Here is a 17,872-nt window from a genome sequence, read left to right on the forward strand (position 1 = left end):
TGTAACTGCATGCAATATGAAAAGTTGTTTCTTTGTAAATCTGAGCTGCTTGAATGCTCACATTGATTGTGACACAAATTGGAGAATATTTTTAGCTTCTGTTTAGACAGAAAATGCTCTGTTCTTGCCTCATTTGGAGGGAAGTAATTTTGAAAGCATTAAAAAAAAAACCCCAGAGGATCACACACTGTGCTCCTTCCTGCTTTTTCTCGTGTTCTTCATTTACAGCTTATTTCTGCTTTCCCCCTACAGAAGGCAACTGCTTCCCAGAATGGGATGGTCTGGTCTGCTGGCCCAGGGGGTCTGTGGGGAAAACATTAGCTGTCCCGTGCCCTCCTTATATATATGACTTCAATCACAAAGGTACCAGCAACACGTTTCACCTTGGATTTTATCTTACACAAAACCTAGCTGGGGAGAACCTTCTCATGGGAGCGCCTCTTCTCTCTTGCAGGCATGGCTTTCCGACACTGTAGCTCAAATGGAACGTGGGTCTCTGTGCAAAGTTTGAACCGGACATGGTCTAATTATTCAGAATGCTTTGACTTCCTGCAAGCAGAAAACAGCTCAGGAAAGGTACATGCTCTTTCACCAGCAAAGGAGCAGAGTTGAAAAGCTGTGGGTGCTTGAGGGTGTTTTAGTGCTGAGAGTGTTGGGGAACCTAACTGGCTTTTATTACTAATTAATCCATAATTTTAAGGGACGTGGGTGGCACTGTGGGTTAAACCACAGAGTCTAGACCTTGCCAATCAGAAGGTCGGCGGTTCGAATCCCTGCGACGGGGTGAGCTCCCGTTGCTCGGTCCCAGCTTCTGCCAACCTAGCAGTTCGAAAGCACATCAAAGTGCAAGTAGATAAATAGGTACTGCTCCAGCGGGAAGGTAAACGGCGTTTCCGTGCGCTGCTCTGGTTCGCCAGAAGTGGCTTAGTCATGCTGGCCACATGACTCGGGAAAACTGTTTGCGGACAAACGTCGGCTCCCTCGGCCAGTAAAGCGAAATGAGCGCTGCAACCCCAGAGTCATCCGTGACTGGATCTAACGGTCAGGGGTCCCTGTAATCCATAAATTAGAGGGTAGGAAGAGCTCAGTCTATTTTAGTCTTAATTCTTGCAATTAGATTGCACTATAAGAAGAGGGTGCATACATCTTGATAACGATTAAATATTGTAAACTGTGCCAGAAACTACCATGACTTGAGAAACGTCACCTTTCAGTCGTTCTCCAGGACATGGCAAATCTCCAACACCACCGTGAGGGAGGGGGCACTCAGAAGAAATGTTGGTCACCCCAAAGCAATGCATAGAAATTGTTTAGCATCATACAACAGCCATACGGATTGGAGTATACCTTCCCAGAATGGGTAACACAGTGGGGTTGCAGGTACAATCCTGGCTTTACCTCCATGCAGAATAGGATTGTGTTGGTCTGTAAATGACAACAGTTGAGCTCCAGACTGGATTCTCTTAAAGGACATATCTTAGAACTTCTCAATTGTGCGCTGAAAGAGAAAATAAATCCTGGAACATCTTCTGTTTCCTCCAGAGGGAATTCTTTGAACGCCTCTATGTCATGTACACCGTTGGGTACTCCATCTCCTTCTGCTCTCTGGCTGTGGCGATCTTCATCATGGGCTACTTCAGGCGAGTAAATCACACCTCTAGAATCTGTCCATCCTCTCTTAAACCTTTTAGCCAGTCCTAAGATGACATAATGTCTGCAATTCCTACGATGACTACCCCTCCCTTGCCACTCACATTCTTTCCCTCACAATGGCAAGTGGATAAATTTAATTGCAGTATAAAATGGAGTGGCTGTCATGGGCTGAACACCTGAATCCAGTCAATATCACTGGGGAAACTGAACATTGTACACAATTGTGAGTAACAAAGCCCAGGACTTTATATATGTATTACATTAAAAAGCTGCCCCAGCAGGTTGAGATTTGAGCCAAGAAAGGGCATGGAGAAAAATGATTAATTTTTCCCCTGCTGGCTGCATCTATATTTATGATGGCAGATACACATCTAGAATCCCAGTGGGGGAAAGATGCTGGAGGACTTAATTTTGAGCAGAAAAACAACTGGTGGGGAAAGGATTAAGTAGTTCCCACACACAGCTACTTCTCTTCTGAAAATGTTAGCCTCCCAAGTTCTTTCTCATTTTTTTTTAACTGTTTGAACCCCTTTTCACTCATTTGCATGCAATGTTTAGTTTGCCTCTCTCTTTGTTATGACATTTGAAGGGAACATAATACATTGGAGCTTTGTTTAACATGCAGCGACTCCTCCTTAAGGGCCTGCGCTTGTATTACAACTGAAACCATCTTATCGCTGTCACGTTTTAGAATGCTTACCTGCGCAATTGGTAGACCATTGTAACCTGCTGTTCAGGCAACATGCCCACCTGATATCTGCCGCCAGTGATGCTCTTGGAACAACTGGAGGTTTCCTTTTCTGACGCGGTAAATTCAAGAGCTTTTCAAGAGTGCAGGACTGGGTCTGATCCAGCAGGGCTCTTCTTGAGTTCTTATGCTCCCTTTAATTAGGTTTTCCCCCCTTGCACACAGGAGACTTCACTGCACCCGGAATTATATACACCTGCATCTGTTTGTCTCTTTCATGCTCAGAGGTACCAGCATATTTATAAAAGACAGAGTAGTTCATGCTCATATAGGAGTCAAAGAGCTTGACTCGCTGCTCATGGGTGACCTGCAAAATATCATAGCGGCTCCAGCCCCGGACAAGTCCCAGTACGTAAGTACTTCTCCCCTCCTCTTGCTAAAGTTCATCCATCGTTACCTAACAGAATCACTGTTCAATATTCTCTCGCGCCCAATCCGCATCTGAGAACACTGACGCCAAAGTGACCCAGCAGGCAGGGACTGTGAGTGAAATTCAGTGTAGTGCTTAGTGGAGCATGCCCAGTGGGACCTTTCCCCTCTCCTTCCCCTGTGGACCCTCTAAACCTGTTCTGGGGATTCCCCCAACTCTCCAAAGCAGATTTAGGGCACCCAGGGGGGCCTCATTCTGTTACATGAGTGAAACTCATCATATGCATGCAACACCTTCGTTGAGTCTCGCCCCTTATGGCTGGTAGCAGGAAGCCATTAATATTTCCCGGGCATCCAAATCGACTGATTTCAGTGATGGTCCCTGAGCCTTCCTAGTTGCTCAAATCTCAGTGCTGGACTCCTGAAAAAGTTGCATTTCAGCTGGTTCAGAATGGGCCCAAGTCACCCCTTTCCACAGGAGTCAGCCAGTACATGCTGAAAAAATAAATATATATAAATACATTCCACACTTGGATCCTGGGTTCCTTCGAGATCCTGGGATAGAAATTCAGTAAATAATACTGAAAAGAATACAGTTCAGTAAAGAATACTGTCATTTGAGCCAATTTATTTGCAGTGTTGCTTCCCAGCTTCAGCAGAACTGTGAAAAAATATCTTTGGGATAATTGTATAGTTTTCAGTGTGACCAGTCAATGCCACTTACTACTACTACTACTATTATCCTTAATTAAATTTCACCCAAAGATCACAGGGCAACACTGTGTATATTGTGTTTTACAATACAGTGGTACCTCGGGTTACAGTCGCTTCAGGTTACAGAATCCGCAAACCCAGAAATAATACCTCAGGTTAAGAACTTTGCTTCAGACCGTGGGAATTCAGACCGTGGGAAGTCAAAACAAAATTATTACAATTTGGAAGACAATTGGACCTTTTTTATTTTAGTTTTTTATTTTTATTGGATTTGATTTGATATGTTAATCGGATGTTTTTATTGGAAAATTAATATACGCTTTAAAAAAAGAAAGAAAGAACTTTGCTTCAGGATGAGAACAGAAATGGTGCTACAGTGGGAGCGGGAGGCCCCATTAGCTAAAGTGGTGCTGCAGGTTAAGAACAGTTTCAGGCTAAGAACGGACCTCCGGAACGAATTAAGTACTTAACCCGAGGTACTACTGTATAAAAACACAAAAACGCGTACCATAATAACAAACAAAAACCACCACCCAGTTTTAAAGGCCTACCACAAATTATGGAGCTGAGTTTACCGCATATGAGTAAATTGCAGAGATCAGCACACCTGTAGTGCAATGGATGAGCCTCGCCCTGGGAAAGCCATCTTTGTGACTGCGGTATCTCCCTGCTAGGTAAATCATTTATTTTATGTTGGCACTAGGAGACAAGAAAGGCTGATTCTGATACTAGACTGTAAGGGGTCTACTTTAGCTGATTGGAGCACAGAATTGCAAACTAGGAATTAGGAAGTCGGACAAGTGGCCCACCTAGTGCCATGTTTGTCTGCAATGACTGGCAGTGGTTCTCCAGGACTCCAGGTGAGGGTCTCTCCCATCCCTAATGCCGGAGATTGGATCTGAGATCTTCTGCATCTAAAGTGGATGCTTTACCTCTGAGCTATGGCTCTTTCCTTGAATACCGGAGTGAGCAGCAGTATTGGTGATAGAATAGAGAGAGAAGTTCTGATCCATTGAGAGCATTCAGGGTGGTCCCTCAAAGGTCTTCCACATGAGCAAATGTCCACAGGGAGTGTCTAGGAAGCAGCCTATTGGCCCAGCCCTTTCTGCTCACCACCACCAATATGCTGTGTGTATAAAGACACATACGGCATGAACAGAAGCCCTTAACGAGCTGCAGCTTCCTGACGGGTCTGTCTGGGTATGTGAGGAAGCACGCCTTCAATTTACAGCTTTTGTGTCACTGCACAAACATTGATCGTGGCGCTGGTGGGCAGCACAACGGCTGCAAAAGTGTCGATCGGGTGGAAGAGGCTGGTTTTAGGTAGCTGGCATAATTGTGTGGGTTTTTAAAGCACATAACAGACTCCCGTTATTTTCACAACCATTACACATGACTCACAATTTAATACAAAATTGAAACAATTCTTTGTGTGAGGATGACAAAGGACAGTAAAACTTACTGAACAACGTTAGTTAACATGAGTCATAGCCTTGGCCTTGATGCCAAATTAATAAGGCCACTGAAACTGGAAGACTACGATAAATATGCAAGTATACTATTACATTTAACTGCTTCCCTAACCACCACATCTATGCTGCTTTATTTTGAATTGATTGACAGGTCTGGTGCAAGATTACTGTGGTGATGTTTATTTACTTCTTGACGACCAACTACTACTGGATCTTGGTTGAAGGCCTCTATCTGCACAGCTTAATATTTGTGGCTTTCTTTTCGGATAACCAGTACCTGTGGGGTTTCATCTTAACAGGCTGGGGTAAGGTACATTTGTCTCTCATTGAAGCAGTATCTTTCCATTCTAACATTAACTCTTGGGCCATGCTTTTCTATTTTTTATTTTAAATTCTTTTTGCAAACCACAAAATGAGAAGGGGGTGGTTTACGTATTTTTCAGTTTTGTGAGTTAGGTCCAAACTGACAGTGCAATGCTGAGGATGCTTACTGAAGAAGAAGCCCCACTGTGTTCTGCAGAACTTGTTCCCAGGTAAGCGTGCAAAGATTGCAGCCAAAATAAGTTCCGCGTAGGTCCTAGTAAAATTGGTATGGGTGATATCCAGCTTAACGGTTTTGCTAGTGCAAGGATAGCCATCTGTCATGGATGCTTTAGCTGAGATTCCTGCAACGCAGGGGGATGGACTGGATGACTCCCGGGGTCCCTTCCATCTCTACGATTCTATGATTCTAAGGAGTTCTAGCTGTGCACTGGAACTCCCCACCTCTCTGTTGGGATGTGTCCAAGGGAACGGGGGCAATTGGCAGGCCCCCATCTGGCTCCAGCCCACCAGCCGGCAGCCGGGCGAACTCTGGTCCTTGGATCAGCAGGTAACTGCGACCCGAGTTTCACAAGCCACCAGAAGCTGGGCACGCAAGCCAGCAGAGATAAGAACTCTTCGCAATGGAAGGGCAGAGAGAGGCTGTGTAAAGCGTATTTACAGGCATTTTATTCAGCATCAGGACAAAGGAAAAACATGTCTGCTCTCCTTCGTGTCCAAGCAAAAGGGCAAAAGCAAAAGCTATACACACAAACGGAAGTTCCCAGCAAGCTGTGCTGGAGTGTAAACAGGCATGTGACACACAACAGTCATGCCTGTTCCTCTTAAGGTGGAACGGAATATTCTAACACTCTCCTCTCCCTGCACACGCCCTAAATTTGTTCTGGGGGAGTTCCCTCAACCCTCCAGAGCAGATTTATAAGACGTGCAGAACTGATGGTGCTATGACTTAAGTCACGATGATTTCAACAGGACTTAAGTGGAACAAACATGCAGTGCAATTGTATGCATGCTTACTCAGAAGTTCAGTAGGATTTTTGTTGTTGTTGTTTAGTCGTTTAGTCGTGTCCGACTCTTTGTGACCCCAAGGACCAGAGCAGGCCAGGCACTCCTGTCTTCCACTGCCTCCCGCAGTTTGGGCAAACTCATGCTGGTAGCTTTGAGAACACTGTCCCACCATCTCATCCTCTGTCGTCCCCTTCTCCTTGTGCCCTTCATCTTTCCCAACATCAGGGTCTTTTCCAGGGAGTCTTCTCTTCTCATGAGGTGGCCAAAGACTTGGAGCTTCAACTTCATGATCTGTCCTTCCAGTGAGCACTCAGGGCTGATGTCCTTCAGAATGGATAGGTTTGATCTTCTTGCAGTCCATGGGACTCTTAAGAGTCTCCTCCAGCACCATAATTCAAAAGCATCAATTCTTCAGCGATCAGCCTTCTTTATGGTCCAGCTCTCACTTCCATACATCACTACTGGGAAAACCATAGCTTTAACTATACGGACCTTTGTTGGCAAGGTGATGTCTCTGCTTTTTAAGATGCTGTCTAGGTTTGTCATTGCTTTTCTCCCAAGAAGCAGGCGTCTTTTAATTTCGTGACTGCTGTCACCATCTGCAGTGATCATGGAGCCCAAGAAGGTAAAATCTCTCACTGCAATAGGATTTACTTCCATGTGATTAGGATTTATTCTAGATACAAATTTATTTCATAAATATTTCACAAAAGAATGTCTCCCAAATGCTAAAACTTCTAATCAGATACTCATTGTACTTAAAAAATAGAGAATAGGAGCAAAACAATATTTATTGTTCCAATGTAACACAAACTTTAGTGAGAAATCTTTGATCTTTTGCACCGCCTTGCCGTCTCAGAGTCGTATATAATTTGTCATTTTTGCTATAATTGCACTGCCCAAATCTTTTTTTTTAAAAAAAGCAACCCAAAAAATCATCAGATGGGAGACTTTATAATGTATATCAGGATCCAAATCTGATTTGTGACAAATCACCCATCGTCCAGCAACTCCCTCTTCCACATCTCCTGTCCAGGACGGCCCACAGCCTTGCAGAAAGGCTTTAGGAACACAAGTGTCTGCAGGGGAGAGAACTCTTCCCTCCGTGAACTTCCTTGAGTTAACTGTCTTAGGATTCAAGCCCACCTCTGCTGCCACAACCCTCTGGTCTCTCATTGTGGTGTAAAATCCCTTTTGTGGACTTGCCACTGAAGACAAGAGGCTCACAGGTTGGTATGCTGCCTCGCAGAAAAGCACCTAGAGAAGCCTGCCATGACTAGGAAAACGCTGGACCTTTTCTTCCTTACGTTTAGTTCAGGACCATTCCATCATGTGAGACCTCGGGTGCTGCCTGAAATGGTTCAGTCCAGGCACAGCTTTACCACCATCAAGTGAAAACGAGGCGTCTGTTGGTCTGTAGTTTGCTAGCAGCATCCGTGTCTCACAAAGGTTTGTTTAGCCTCTGTCTGCCTTGTTCTCTGTTCTATCCATGCCTCCGCGCATGTCGCAGTTCTCGCTTGTGCTTGAAGAGCTGTCTAGCTAATGAGACACTTGAGGCAGGAGGCAACCCACTCTCTGTCTCTGCTGTGTCAGTGCTGCTGTGTGCAGGCTGGATGTGAGGGAAGTTTCTGTGCACAACTTAGACCCCGAGTGATTTACATTAACAAGCTCCCATCAGAACTAAGGCTGCTATATTTTGTCAAGATGCAAGGCTAGGAGTTTCAAAAAATGATGTGAAGCAGAGACCGTGACTAACTGTAAGTTTTAATTCCTTTGAAAGCGAAATGCCAAATTCACCTGGTTCTTTCACTGTTTGGGGAGGTGAGGTACACATAATAATGTGAAACTGGCTTACACTGAATCAGACTGAATAAAATAGTGTTTGAATCTAGCAGGATAGAGGTTTTGATCATCACATTTCTTGCTTCTGAGTATTGCCTCTGCTTGATACTTCTGAGAGATTCTGAAGCACTACCATAACCTGCAAGTTCCTGTTCGACCAGAAATAATAGATTAATTTCAATTTGCCTGGAGGCAGATTTTCATTAAAGACAAATTTTAAACGCATTTTCCCCTCAAGCTTGGAGCTATTAAAGCCACAAAGTTCTGATTCAAGAGCTAAAAGATGGTAGCTTTTTTACTCTCAAGCTCTCTTTTAAGTCAATTTAATGTCGGCAGAAGATCTTCTTTTAAAATAAACACTGTTATTATATTATTCTAGGCTGGTTATAAATACCTTACTAGGAAATATGCCCTATTGAAATAAATTGAACGTATTTCCAAGTAGACTACTAGGATCAAACCATGCACCAAACAATGTCCAACAGAACTCATTTAGGTATTGTAACGGTTGTAAGGGGTTACTTGTGCGTAAGTTGCCTTCAATTTCAGTTAGATTGCCTGGTTCACCATGCCTTGGCTGACAGCCCACACTCCGTGGCCGGTCAGTCGCTTGCAGAATCCGTCAGTGGGCGTTTCTTGAACCTCTTCCAGCATAAGAGCTGTTTGATGCCAAGTCTCCTCCTACTTTCCCTGCGCGGAACTCGTCTGCGCAAGTAAGGGGAAGGCAGAGGCGTGTCAGCGCTCTCCCCACTAGTCTCTGGTGAAGGGTCTTGGAGCCCTGTCTCCAAATCCTCCATCTCCTTCTCTTCTCTACTGGTGTTACGCTGAACTCCTTCCCCCCTGCTGGTCCCCTCTCCGGCATCGTTTTGGAGCCTTGCCTCCACCTCTCGCTCTGATGTCAGTTCCCTGACAGGTATATTTCATGTGGTCACAAAATCTCATTGGTAGAGTTTCATTTGAAGGAGTTCTGGTTATTATGTTGGGGGAGTTTCAATATTAGGTATTGGAATTATATAATAATAAAATCCTAATATAATAACAATTTTACAGATGTCAACAACAGCCAAAATATGTAGAAAATAATTGCTGGGGTGTGTGTGTCCCAAAATAAATAAGCTTTGGACAAACTCACATTTATTTTGGGAATGTTTGAAGATAAAATAATATTGGAAAACCGTTCTGTGGTATATTCATCAAATTACAGGTTATGAAATTGCTCTGAATTCAGTAGGTGTGTTATTAAATCATCAAGTGCTAAGTGACACTGATTTGGAAGAAGCGATAAATTTATTTAGTAGGCACTAAGGTGACAATTGCTCATTAGGTAAAGGTAAAGGTACCCCTGCCCGTACGGGCCAGTCTTGACAGACTCTGGGGTTGTGCGCCCATCTCACTTAAGAGGCCAGGGGCCAGCGCTGTCCGGAGACACTTCCGGGTCACGTGGCCAGCGTGACATCGCTGCTCTGGCGAGCCAGAGCCGCATACGGAAACGCCGTTTACCTTCCCACCAGTAAGCGGTCCCTATTTATCTACTTGCACCCGGAGGTGCTTTCGAACTGCTAGGTTGGCAGGCGCTGGGACCGAGCAGCGGGAGCACACCCCGCCGCAGGGATTCGAACCGCCGACCTTTCGATCGGCAAGCCCTAGGCGCTGAGGCTTTAACCCACAGCGCCACCTGTGTCCCCACAATTGCTCATTACTGGGGGAAAAACCTCTTCCTCCTTCAGTGCCAGAGTGGTTATATACAATAGCTATAATGATGCACAGGTACATATGTTCTCTGTTCAGAGAGGAGATGCCATGCAAAACAGCATTATTCAGAAATGGACCACGTTGCAGGTTCTTTCAACCAAGTGCTCAAAAGGTGGAAAGAGAAGTACAAGGGGGTTTGTTTCAAAGTAGGACATGGTTATATCCCTTAAGTTTAGAGTTACCTGAAAAGGTGAGTTCTTCAAGCACTGCAATAAACATGATGAAGATGAAGATGATCATGTTAGGTCACATGCCTTCTCCTTTTTTGATAGCATTATAACTCTTAAAGTAATAATTTTATAGCATTTTTGAATCTGATATGCATGGGGTTTTATTGCCATATTTCTTGGATTTCTATTTTTTTTTTACAATCTGTTTGATAGAAACACTTTTTGTTAAGTTGTGGGTGAACATGTCAGACGACACAGCGATTCTTTTAACAGCTCTTCTTTATTCAGATGCCAGAACAGAACTAGGCTGAGGAGCTCAGTCAGCCTGCTTATATAGAGCTCCAGAACAATGCAACTGTTGCCATTCTCTAAAACTATCCAGTCACTGAACATCACTTTTCGATCCTTCATTTGGATACAAAACTATCCAATCACTGAACGTCACTTTTCGATCCTTCATTTGCATAGCTATCTACAGTATCCCCCTGCTGGCCCAGGGTGAGGACTTCAGTACATAACACTTTTCATGTATTTTTATGTTTTGTAAATAAAACATAGGTCCCCCCCCAAAAAAAAACTCTGTATGAAACCTCAATAGCCCTCTCACAGTTCATTAATTCTTAGCATCACATTAATTCTTAGCATCTCTCCTGTTTCATGCCTTTTACAAATCTGTTCAGTGCTGTGCAGTTACAAGCTGTTTGGGTGAAAGAGACTTCTCAAAATTAGGACAAGTAAAATGTCCCCACAGTGCCTTGACTCATTCATGGTTTTTATACTGTATTGAACAAGAATTGGCTTTGTCTGTTAATTACAATGATGTGACTAAGGAATTTAAATCCATCACACCCAATGAGAGATGTCTCATTTTCTAGGACAGGAAGAGTTGGAGTTCAAAGAGGGGGCTTAAAAAGGGAAGAGAAGAAGACACAGGGCTGGTATTATTGTCAGTGTTAAGTTGTGGGTGAACATATCAGACAACACAGTGATTCTTCAAACAGCTCTTGTTTATTCCGAGGCCAGAACAGAACTGAACTGAAGGGCTCAGTCAGCCTGCTTATATAGAGCTCCAGTACAATGTTACTGTAGCAACTTTCTAAAACTATCCAATCATTGAACGTCACTTTCGATCCTTCATTTGCATAAAAACTATCCAATCACTGAACATCACTTTCGATCCTTCATTTGCATAAAAACTATCCAATCACTGAACATCACTTTTGATCCTTCATTTGCATAACTATCTACAGTATCCCCCTGCTGGCCCAGGGTGAGAACTTCAGTACATAACACTTTTCATGTATTTTTATGTTTTGTAAATAAAACACAGGCTCCCCCCCCCCCAAAAAAAAACCTCTGTATGAAACCTCAATAGCCCTCTCACAGTTCATTAATTCTTAGCATCACATAATCCGGAATTTTTTGTTACTCCAAAGTGCATTGATCAGAATACCCAAAATATCTTAAGTGGGTTGTATAAGGCCAAAACTGATTTTATAGATCTAATTCAGATAGTATAAAGTAGTGTACTTTAATCCGAATCATTCATCTGCACTAGAGCAGGTGTTAGGAAGCTGGCTTCTTTAAATAAACCCTAGTTAAAACTGACCATAGTTTAGGGTTTGCATGATGATATAAACTGGTTACCGCTAATTGAAATGTGAACTTAGTGGAAGAGATGAGATGGGAAGCAGGTGAGCTTCAGGTTAGCTGCAATTTGTCATCAGCACAAATTGAAGGTTTTTTTTTTGCTTGCTGTGGATAGTGACCTTTCAGACATTCTGCTTTGTTCATGGGAAAAGGGCACTGTCTGGATTTTTTGTGCCTGCTCTTTCTAAACACTTCAGTTAATATCCTCTGAGTGAGCAGAAAGGCATTATAAATTATTCTTTTGTTCCTCAAGGGAAATCTGTTCTAACAGTTGGCAATGAATTTTTCATATTTGTAGGGTTTCCGGCTGTTTTCGTAGCGGCTTGGGGAGTGGTCCGAGCAACCGTGGCAGATGCAAGGTAAGGGAACACTGTCAAGAGAGTTTACTTGAGCTTTCCTCTTTTTTAATCAATGGATGACTGGCACACTGCCATTCAAGTTCTGCATATATTTTGAGTATACACTGACACAGAACAGAAGGTAGCGGTTTGAAGAAAATATATCTGCAATGCACCCGTCTGAGACGGTTAATGGAAAATGTGCTCAAGGTCCCTGTTTAGACCAGGCCTCCCACATTGCCTCCATTTATAAATGCTTTAAACAAGCAAGAATTTTGTAATGTTATTTATTTCATGCAATTTATTCACTGCTTGATTGTAAAAGATTGTGTGTGAGAGAAAAAAAACTATCAAAGCGGTTTTCAAGAGTGGCTTGGGCAACCCAGTGACAAGATAAGTGGCATATACGGTAAATGTCAAAATTATTATTATTACATATATGTTCTATTGTAAACTGTCCATATTTGATGTTGGCTCATGTATCAGTGTGAACTACCCTGGAATCATTTGGCAAAGGGTAAAGGGACCCCTGACCATTAGGTCCAGTCGCGGACAACTCTGGTGTTGCGGCGCTCATCTTGCTTTATTGGCTGAGGGAGCAGACATACAGCTTCCGGGTCATGTGGCCAGCATGACTAAGTCGCTTCTGGCAAACCAGAGCAGCACATGGAAATGCCGTTTAGCTTCCCGCCGTAGCAGTACCTATTTATCTACTTGCACTTTGACGTGCTTTCAAACTGCTGACAACTACGTAATTGATATAACTTTTTTGTTAATTCTGATCCCTTCAAAAACCGAACTGCAGGTAGCTACGGAGAACAATGGCACTATAAAACAAATTTATAGTAATTTTACTAAAAAAAAATTTCAATCTGGATTTTTGAAAACTGTAGCCCGGTTTTTTAAATTTAGTTCTTCCCCTGTTCTGTTCTGAACATTGAAAGGGGAAGGGGCTCCTTCACCTTTCACGGTTGTGTCGGAGAGAACTTCAGGCAGGCTTGGCTTGCCTTTCAAGACACAGAGGCTGAAATTCCCTTTTCTGTTAAGGTTGCAAAAGCCCTCCTCTTTTGCATCTGGAACACCCTATTTAAATGTCACAACAATATCTATACATGTTTATCTCATTTGGAGCAGTGAGATATCTTTCACTTATTGCAGACTGGTTTCTTTCCAACCCCTCAGACAGATCTTTGAGCAGCGGTGCTTTCTGAATGCACTTGGCTTCAGTTGCCTCGACTGGGGGCTTATCCAAACTTCCTCTTCCCTGGCTGCTTTCCCCCTCGGGAAAACTGCTCTTTGGCGAGGTTTCCACGGATTCTTCAGATCATATAAATCTTTTGCCTCTTTCACCTGTTGAAGTTTAAACTAAATGTTGTTTGCTTAAAAAGAAAGGTTTCAGGCTTTTAAATAGCTCTGAAATGTTCAGCTACCACAAGCCAGCAGGCACAAAATTCAGTCAGTGCAGGTGGGTTGCAGGCCTGCTGTATTTGGTCTCTCTCCTTCTGTGAAAGAGAAGGGCACGATCACACATGAGTTGTTCTTCTAGGGCACAGCTGGTATACGTAAAAGAAACTACAGTGGTACCTTGGTTCTCAAACTTAATCTGTTCTGGAAGTCCATTCCAAAACCAAGGCATGCTTTCCCATAGAAAGTAATACAGTGGCGCCTCGCAAGACGAAAATAATCTGTTCCGCGAGTCTCCTCGTCTAGCGGTTTTTTCGTCTTGCGAAGCATCCCTATTAGCGGCTTAGCGGATTAGCGCTATTAGCGGTTTAGCGGCTCTTAGCGGCTAAGAGGCTATTAGCGGCTTAGAAAAAGGGGGGGGGGAAGGGGAAAAGCTTGCAAGACTCGCAAGACGTTTTCGTCTTGCGAAGCAAGCCCATAGGGAAATTCGTCTTGCGAAGCACCTCGAAAAACGGAAAACCCTTTCGTCTAGCGGGTTTTTCGTCTTGCGAGGCATTCGTCTTGCGGGGCACCACTGTAATAATAATAATAATTTTTATTTATTTATACCCCACCCTCCCCAGCCAAGGCCGGGCTCAGAGCAGCTTACAAGCAATAATAAAAACAAGATGAATGATTACAACTTAAAAACAAAAATAAAACACAACATTAAAATAATGGAACATTAAAATATTAAAATGTAGCCTCATCGCAGGAGGAGAAGGAAAAGAAAAAAGAAAGAGAGGGAGGGAGGGAATCAAATTGGCTCCAAGCCAAAGGCCAGGCGGAACAACTCTGTCTTACAGGCCCTGCGGAAAGAAATCAGATCCTGCAGGGCCCTGGTCTCATGAGACAGAGCGTTCCACCAGGTGGGAGCCAGAGTTGAAAAGGCCCTGGCTCTGGTTGAAGCCAATCTAACTTCCTTAGGGCCCGGGACCACTAGGGTGTTGCTATTTATGGACCTTGAGGCTCTCCGTGGGGCATACCGGGAGAGGCGGTCCCGTAGGTATGAGGGTCCTAAGCCGTGAAGGGCTTTAAAGGTCAAAAGCAGCACCTTAAATCTGACCCTGTACTCCACCGGGAGCCAGTGCAGCTGGAAAAGCACTGGGTGAATATGCTCCCATGGCAGAGACCCCGTGAGGAGCCTCGCTGCAGCATTCTGTACCCGCTGGAGTTTCTGGGACAGCTTCAAGGGCAGCCCCGCGTAGAGCGAATTACAGTAGTCAAGCCTGGAGATGACCGTCGCATGGATCACTGTGGCCAAGTCGGGGCGGGAAAGGTAAGGGACCAACTGCTTGATGCGGCAAAGGTGGGAAAATGTCACCTTGGCTGTTGCTGTAACTTGCGCCTCCATGGAAAGGGAGGCGTCAAGGATTACACCCAAACTCTTAACGGAAGGCAATGGCACTAATTGGGCCCCCGCAAGAGAAGGGAGTTGGTCCCTCATCCCCATGCCATCCTGACCCAGCCATAGGACCTCTGTCTTTGAAGGATTTAGTTTCAATTGGCTCCCACGAAACCATCCAGCTACAGCTTCCAAGCATCTGGTCAGTGTGTTCGGGGCCGAGTCGGTGTGGCCATCCATCAGCAGATAGAGCTGAGTGTCATCAGCATATTGGTGAAAGCCCAGCCCAAAGCTCCGGATAATTTGGGCAAGGGGGCGCATAAACATGTTAAAAAGCATGGGGGAGAGAATTGCGCCCTGCAGCACTCCACACACCAAGGACTCCACACACTTAGCTTTAAAGCCCTAACCAGCCAACATCTTCCATATCTCATAAAGCTTCTTCTCCATTTATTTGTGGTTAGTCTTTAGAGAAGGTCGTCAGGGCCTTCTCTGCTGTGGCACCTACCCTTTGGAACACCCACCTCCAGATCATTAAATTTGCTCCTTCCTCAGGCAGTTTCAACCACAGGTGAAAACTTTAATTTGCTAAGGCGATTGCCAGAGCTTGGCAAGAGAGCAGGTTTCAGTCTTTTGCCTCTGTATTTGATTTTACAGGGCTGGTTCTAGTATGCCATTATTGGACCTTAATGTGTGGAGCTGGCTGCCATTTGCAGCCTGGAGCTGTAAGCGCTTTCTAGCCTTGTGATCTCCATTTGCAAACACTGGAGGCGGGTGTGAGTAAGAATGTTCTCAAAGAGGCTTGCCCATCTTGGATTGGGCTATTTTAATGATTCAGTAAGCACATGCTCTCTCAAACACCCACACCATCCCTTAAAAAAGCCCAGTTCTATTTGTTCAACCTTTTGCTACAGGTGTCGGATTGGGTTAAAACAAAAGTTCTGTTTTCAGCTGCAAAATGCTTCTTTTCTGCTCCACTAAGCACTTGGAGAATGCCAGCATTTCAATGGGGAAGTAGTGATCCAGTGGGATCCCTGGGCCAGCCAACCGATGCTGCTCCTCTGTATATGACAGTCAAATTTGCCACAATGGCTGGAAGTCACCCAGGGGTTTTGCAGCAAATGATTTTAAAAGAGAACTTTCTTTTAGCATTTTTCACATTTGAACAGAAATGACTTTTTGAGTCAGGGATTTGTTTCCTGTCAATATGAGACCCTATTGTATGTTCTGCGCTCCTGTGCTATACTGAAAATCTGGAATGGGGAGCCTGTAGCTGTTAAGTTGTGGGTGAACATATCAGACGACACAGCGATTCTTTGAACAGCTCTTGTTTATTCACAGGCCAGAACAGAACTGAACTGAAGGGTTCAGCCAGCCTGCTTATATAGAGCTCCACTAGAACGCAACAGTAACCATTTTCTGTAACTATCCAATCACTGAACGTCACTTTCAATCCCTTATTTGCATATGTGGACCTGAGTGAAAACTATCTACAGTATCCCCCTGCTGGCCCAGGGTGAGAACTTCAGTACATAACAGTAGCCATTGGACTCTACCTCCCATCTTCCCCAAACAGCATGTCCAGTGGCCAGGGATTGTGGGAATTGTAGTCTGATAACATCTAGGGTTTCAGGCTCCCCATTTCTGTCCTAGGGGCAGATCTTCAAAGCAGTCTCGTAGCTGAGAAATGGGGGGGGGGGTTCTTTTTGCTAGGGTACTGCTTTGAAGACATGATCCCAGGAAAAATTAAATTGGAAGTAAAAGCTTGCTTTTGGACGAGATCCCTTGCAGGGAGCAGGCCTCAGTTTATTTGGGGACATCTTTGTGAAGGAAGGACCAGCCCGGAAATCTTTTCCACCTTGGGTTTTGCCCCACAAGCTTGTGATATTTGTATCTGCTTCTTGGTTGCCAAACTCCTGAACCTTGCTTCTAGGCCTGCTGCCTTCTTTGCTATAACTTCAGGACAAAGGAAATACCTCATTTTAAAGGCTTGTAAACACTGACAACCTTTGAAATTATTCTGCCAACCTTTGAAATTATTTTAAGCTGCTGTTTTGTTTGTCTTTTTTTTAAAATTTCATATTTATTAAGATTTTTGAATACAAATGCATAAATAAAAATTACTTACATCATAACATAGTTTCGTCTCTTCTTTGGACTCCCTCACATCTCCCACTCCCACTTACATCGTTACAGAAGATTTTTTTTCAAGCAAATTACCCACTTGTTTACAATATTTAACTCCGCTCATTTAAATAAAATCTAACAATTCTCCAAAAAAATTATATTTTCCTTATTTCTCACTTATCATCAAAATCAAATTTAGTTCAATGGTAGGCAGTTATTTATGATCTAGCATCCTTCTTAGCATTCAACCAAATTACAATATTTCTGTAAATAAATCTTGAATTTCCCCCAGTCCTCCTCAACCCTCTCTTCTCCCAGGTCTCGGATTCTGCCAGTCATCTCGGCCAGTTGCATATAGTCTATCAGCTGCATCTGCCACTCTTCCAGTGTGGGTAGATCTTGAGTTTTCCAATTCTTAGCGATGAGTATCCTTGCTGCCGTTGTTGCATACATAAAAAAAGTTCAGTCCTTCTTTAACACCTTCTGGCCGACAATACCCAGAAGGAAGGCCTCTGGTTTCTTAGTGAAGGTATACTTAAATACCTTTTTCAACTCATTATATATCATTTCCCAGAAGGCCTTCACTTTAGGGCAGGTCCACCAGAGATGAAAGAATGTTCCTTCATGTTCTTTACATTTCCAACATTTATTATCAGACAAATGGTATATTTTGGCAAGTTTAACTGGGGTCATGTACCATCTATATATCATTTTCATTACATTTTCCTTCAGAGCATTACATGCAGTGAAGTTCAGCCCAGTGGTCCACAACCTTTCCCAATCCTCAAACATAATATTATGCCCAATGTCCTGAGCCCACTTTATCATAACCGATTTGACCATTTCGTCTTGTGTATTCCATTTTAACAGCAGGTTATACATTCCTGATAATACCTTAGTCTTTGGTTCTAACAATTCTG

General features: G+C 43.7%; 1 protein-coding gene across 3 annotated transcripts in view; it reads left to right on the top strand.

Moving 5' to 3' along the window:
- Positions 1-17,872, top strand: part of PTH2R (parathyroid hormone 2 receptor) — a 40,955-nt gene that overhangs the window by 9,353 nt on the left and 13,730 nt on the right. Inside the window, exons 3-8 of one of the 3 annotated variants that reach the window (XM_079979359.1) lie at positions 253-363; positions 455-576; positions 1,543-1,640; positions 2,567-2,753; positions 5,108-5,261; positions 11,998-12,058. In XM_079979359.1, the coding sequence (XP_079835485.1) occupies positions 253-363; positions 455-576; positions 1,543-1,640; positions 2,567-2,753; positions 5,108-5,261; positions 11,998-12,058 (733 nt within the window). The remainder of the gene's footprint in view (positions 1-252; positions 364-454; positions 577-1,542; positions 1,641-2,566; positions 2,754-5,107; positions 5,262-11,997; positions 12,059-17,872) is intronic. The other 2 variants (XM_079979360.1, XM_079979361.1) reach the window with 2 other exon arrangements.

This window comes from Podarcis cretensis, assembly GCF_951804945.1.
Source record: "Podarcis cretensis genome assembly, chromosome: 1".
NCBI lineage: Eukaryota > Metazoa > Chordata > Lepidosauria > Squamata > Lacertidae > Podarcis > Podarcis cretensis.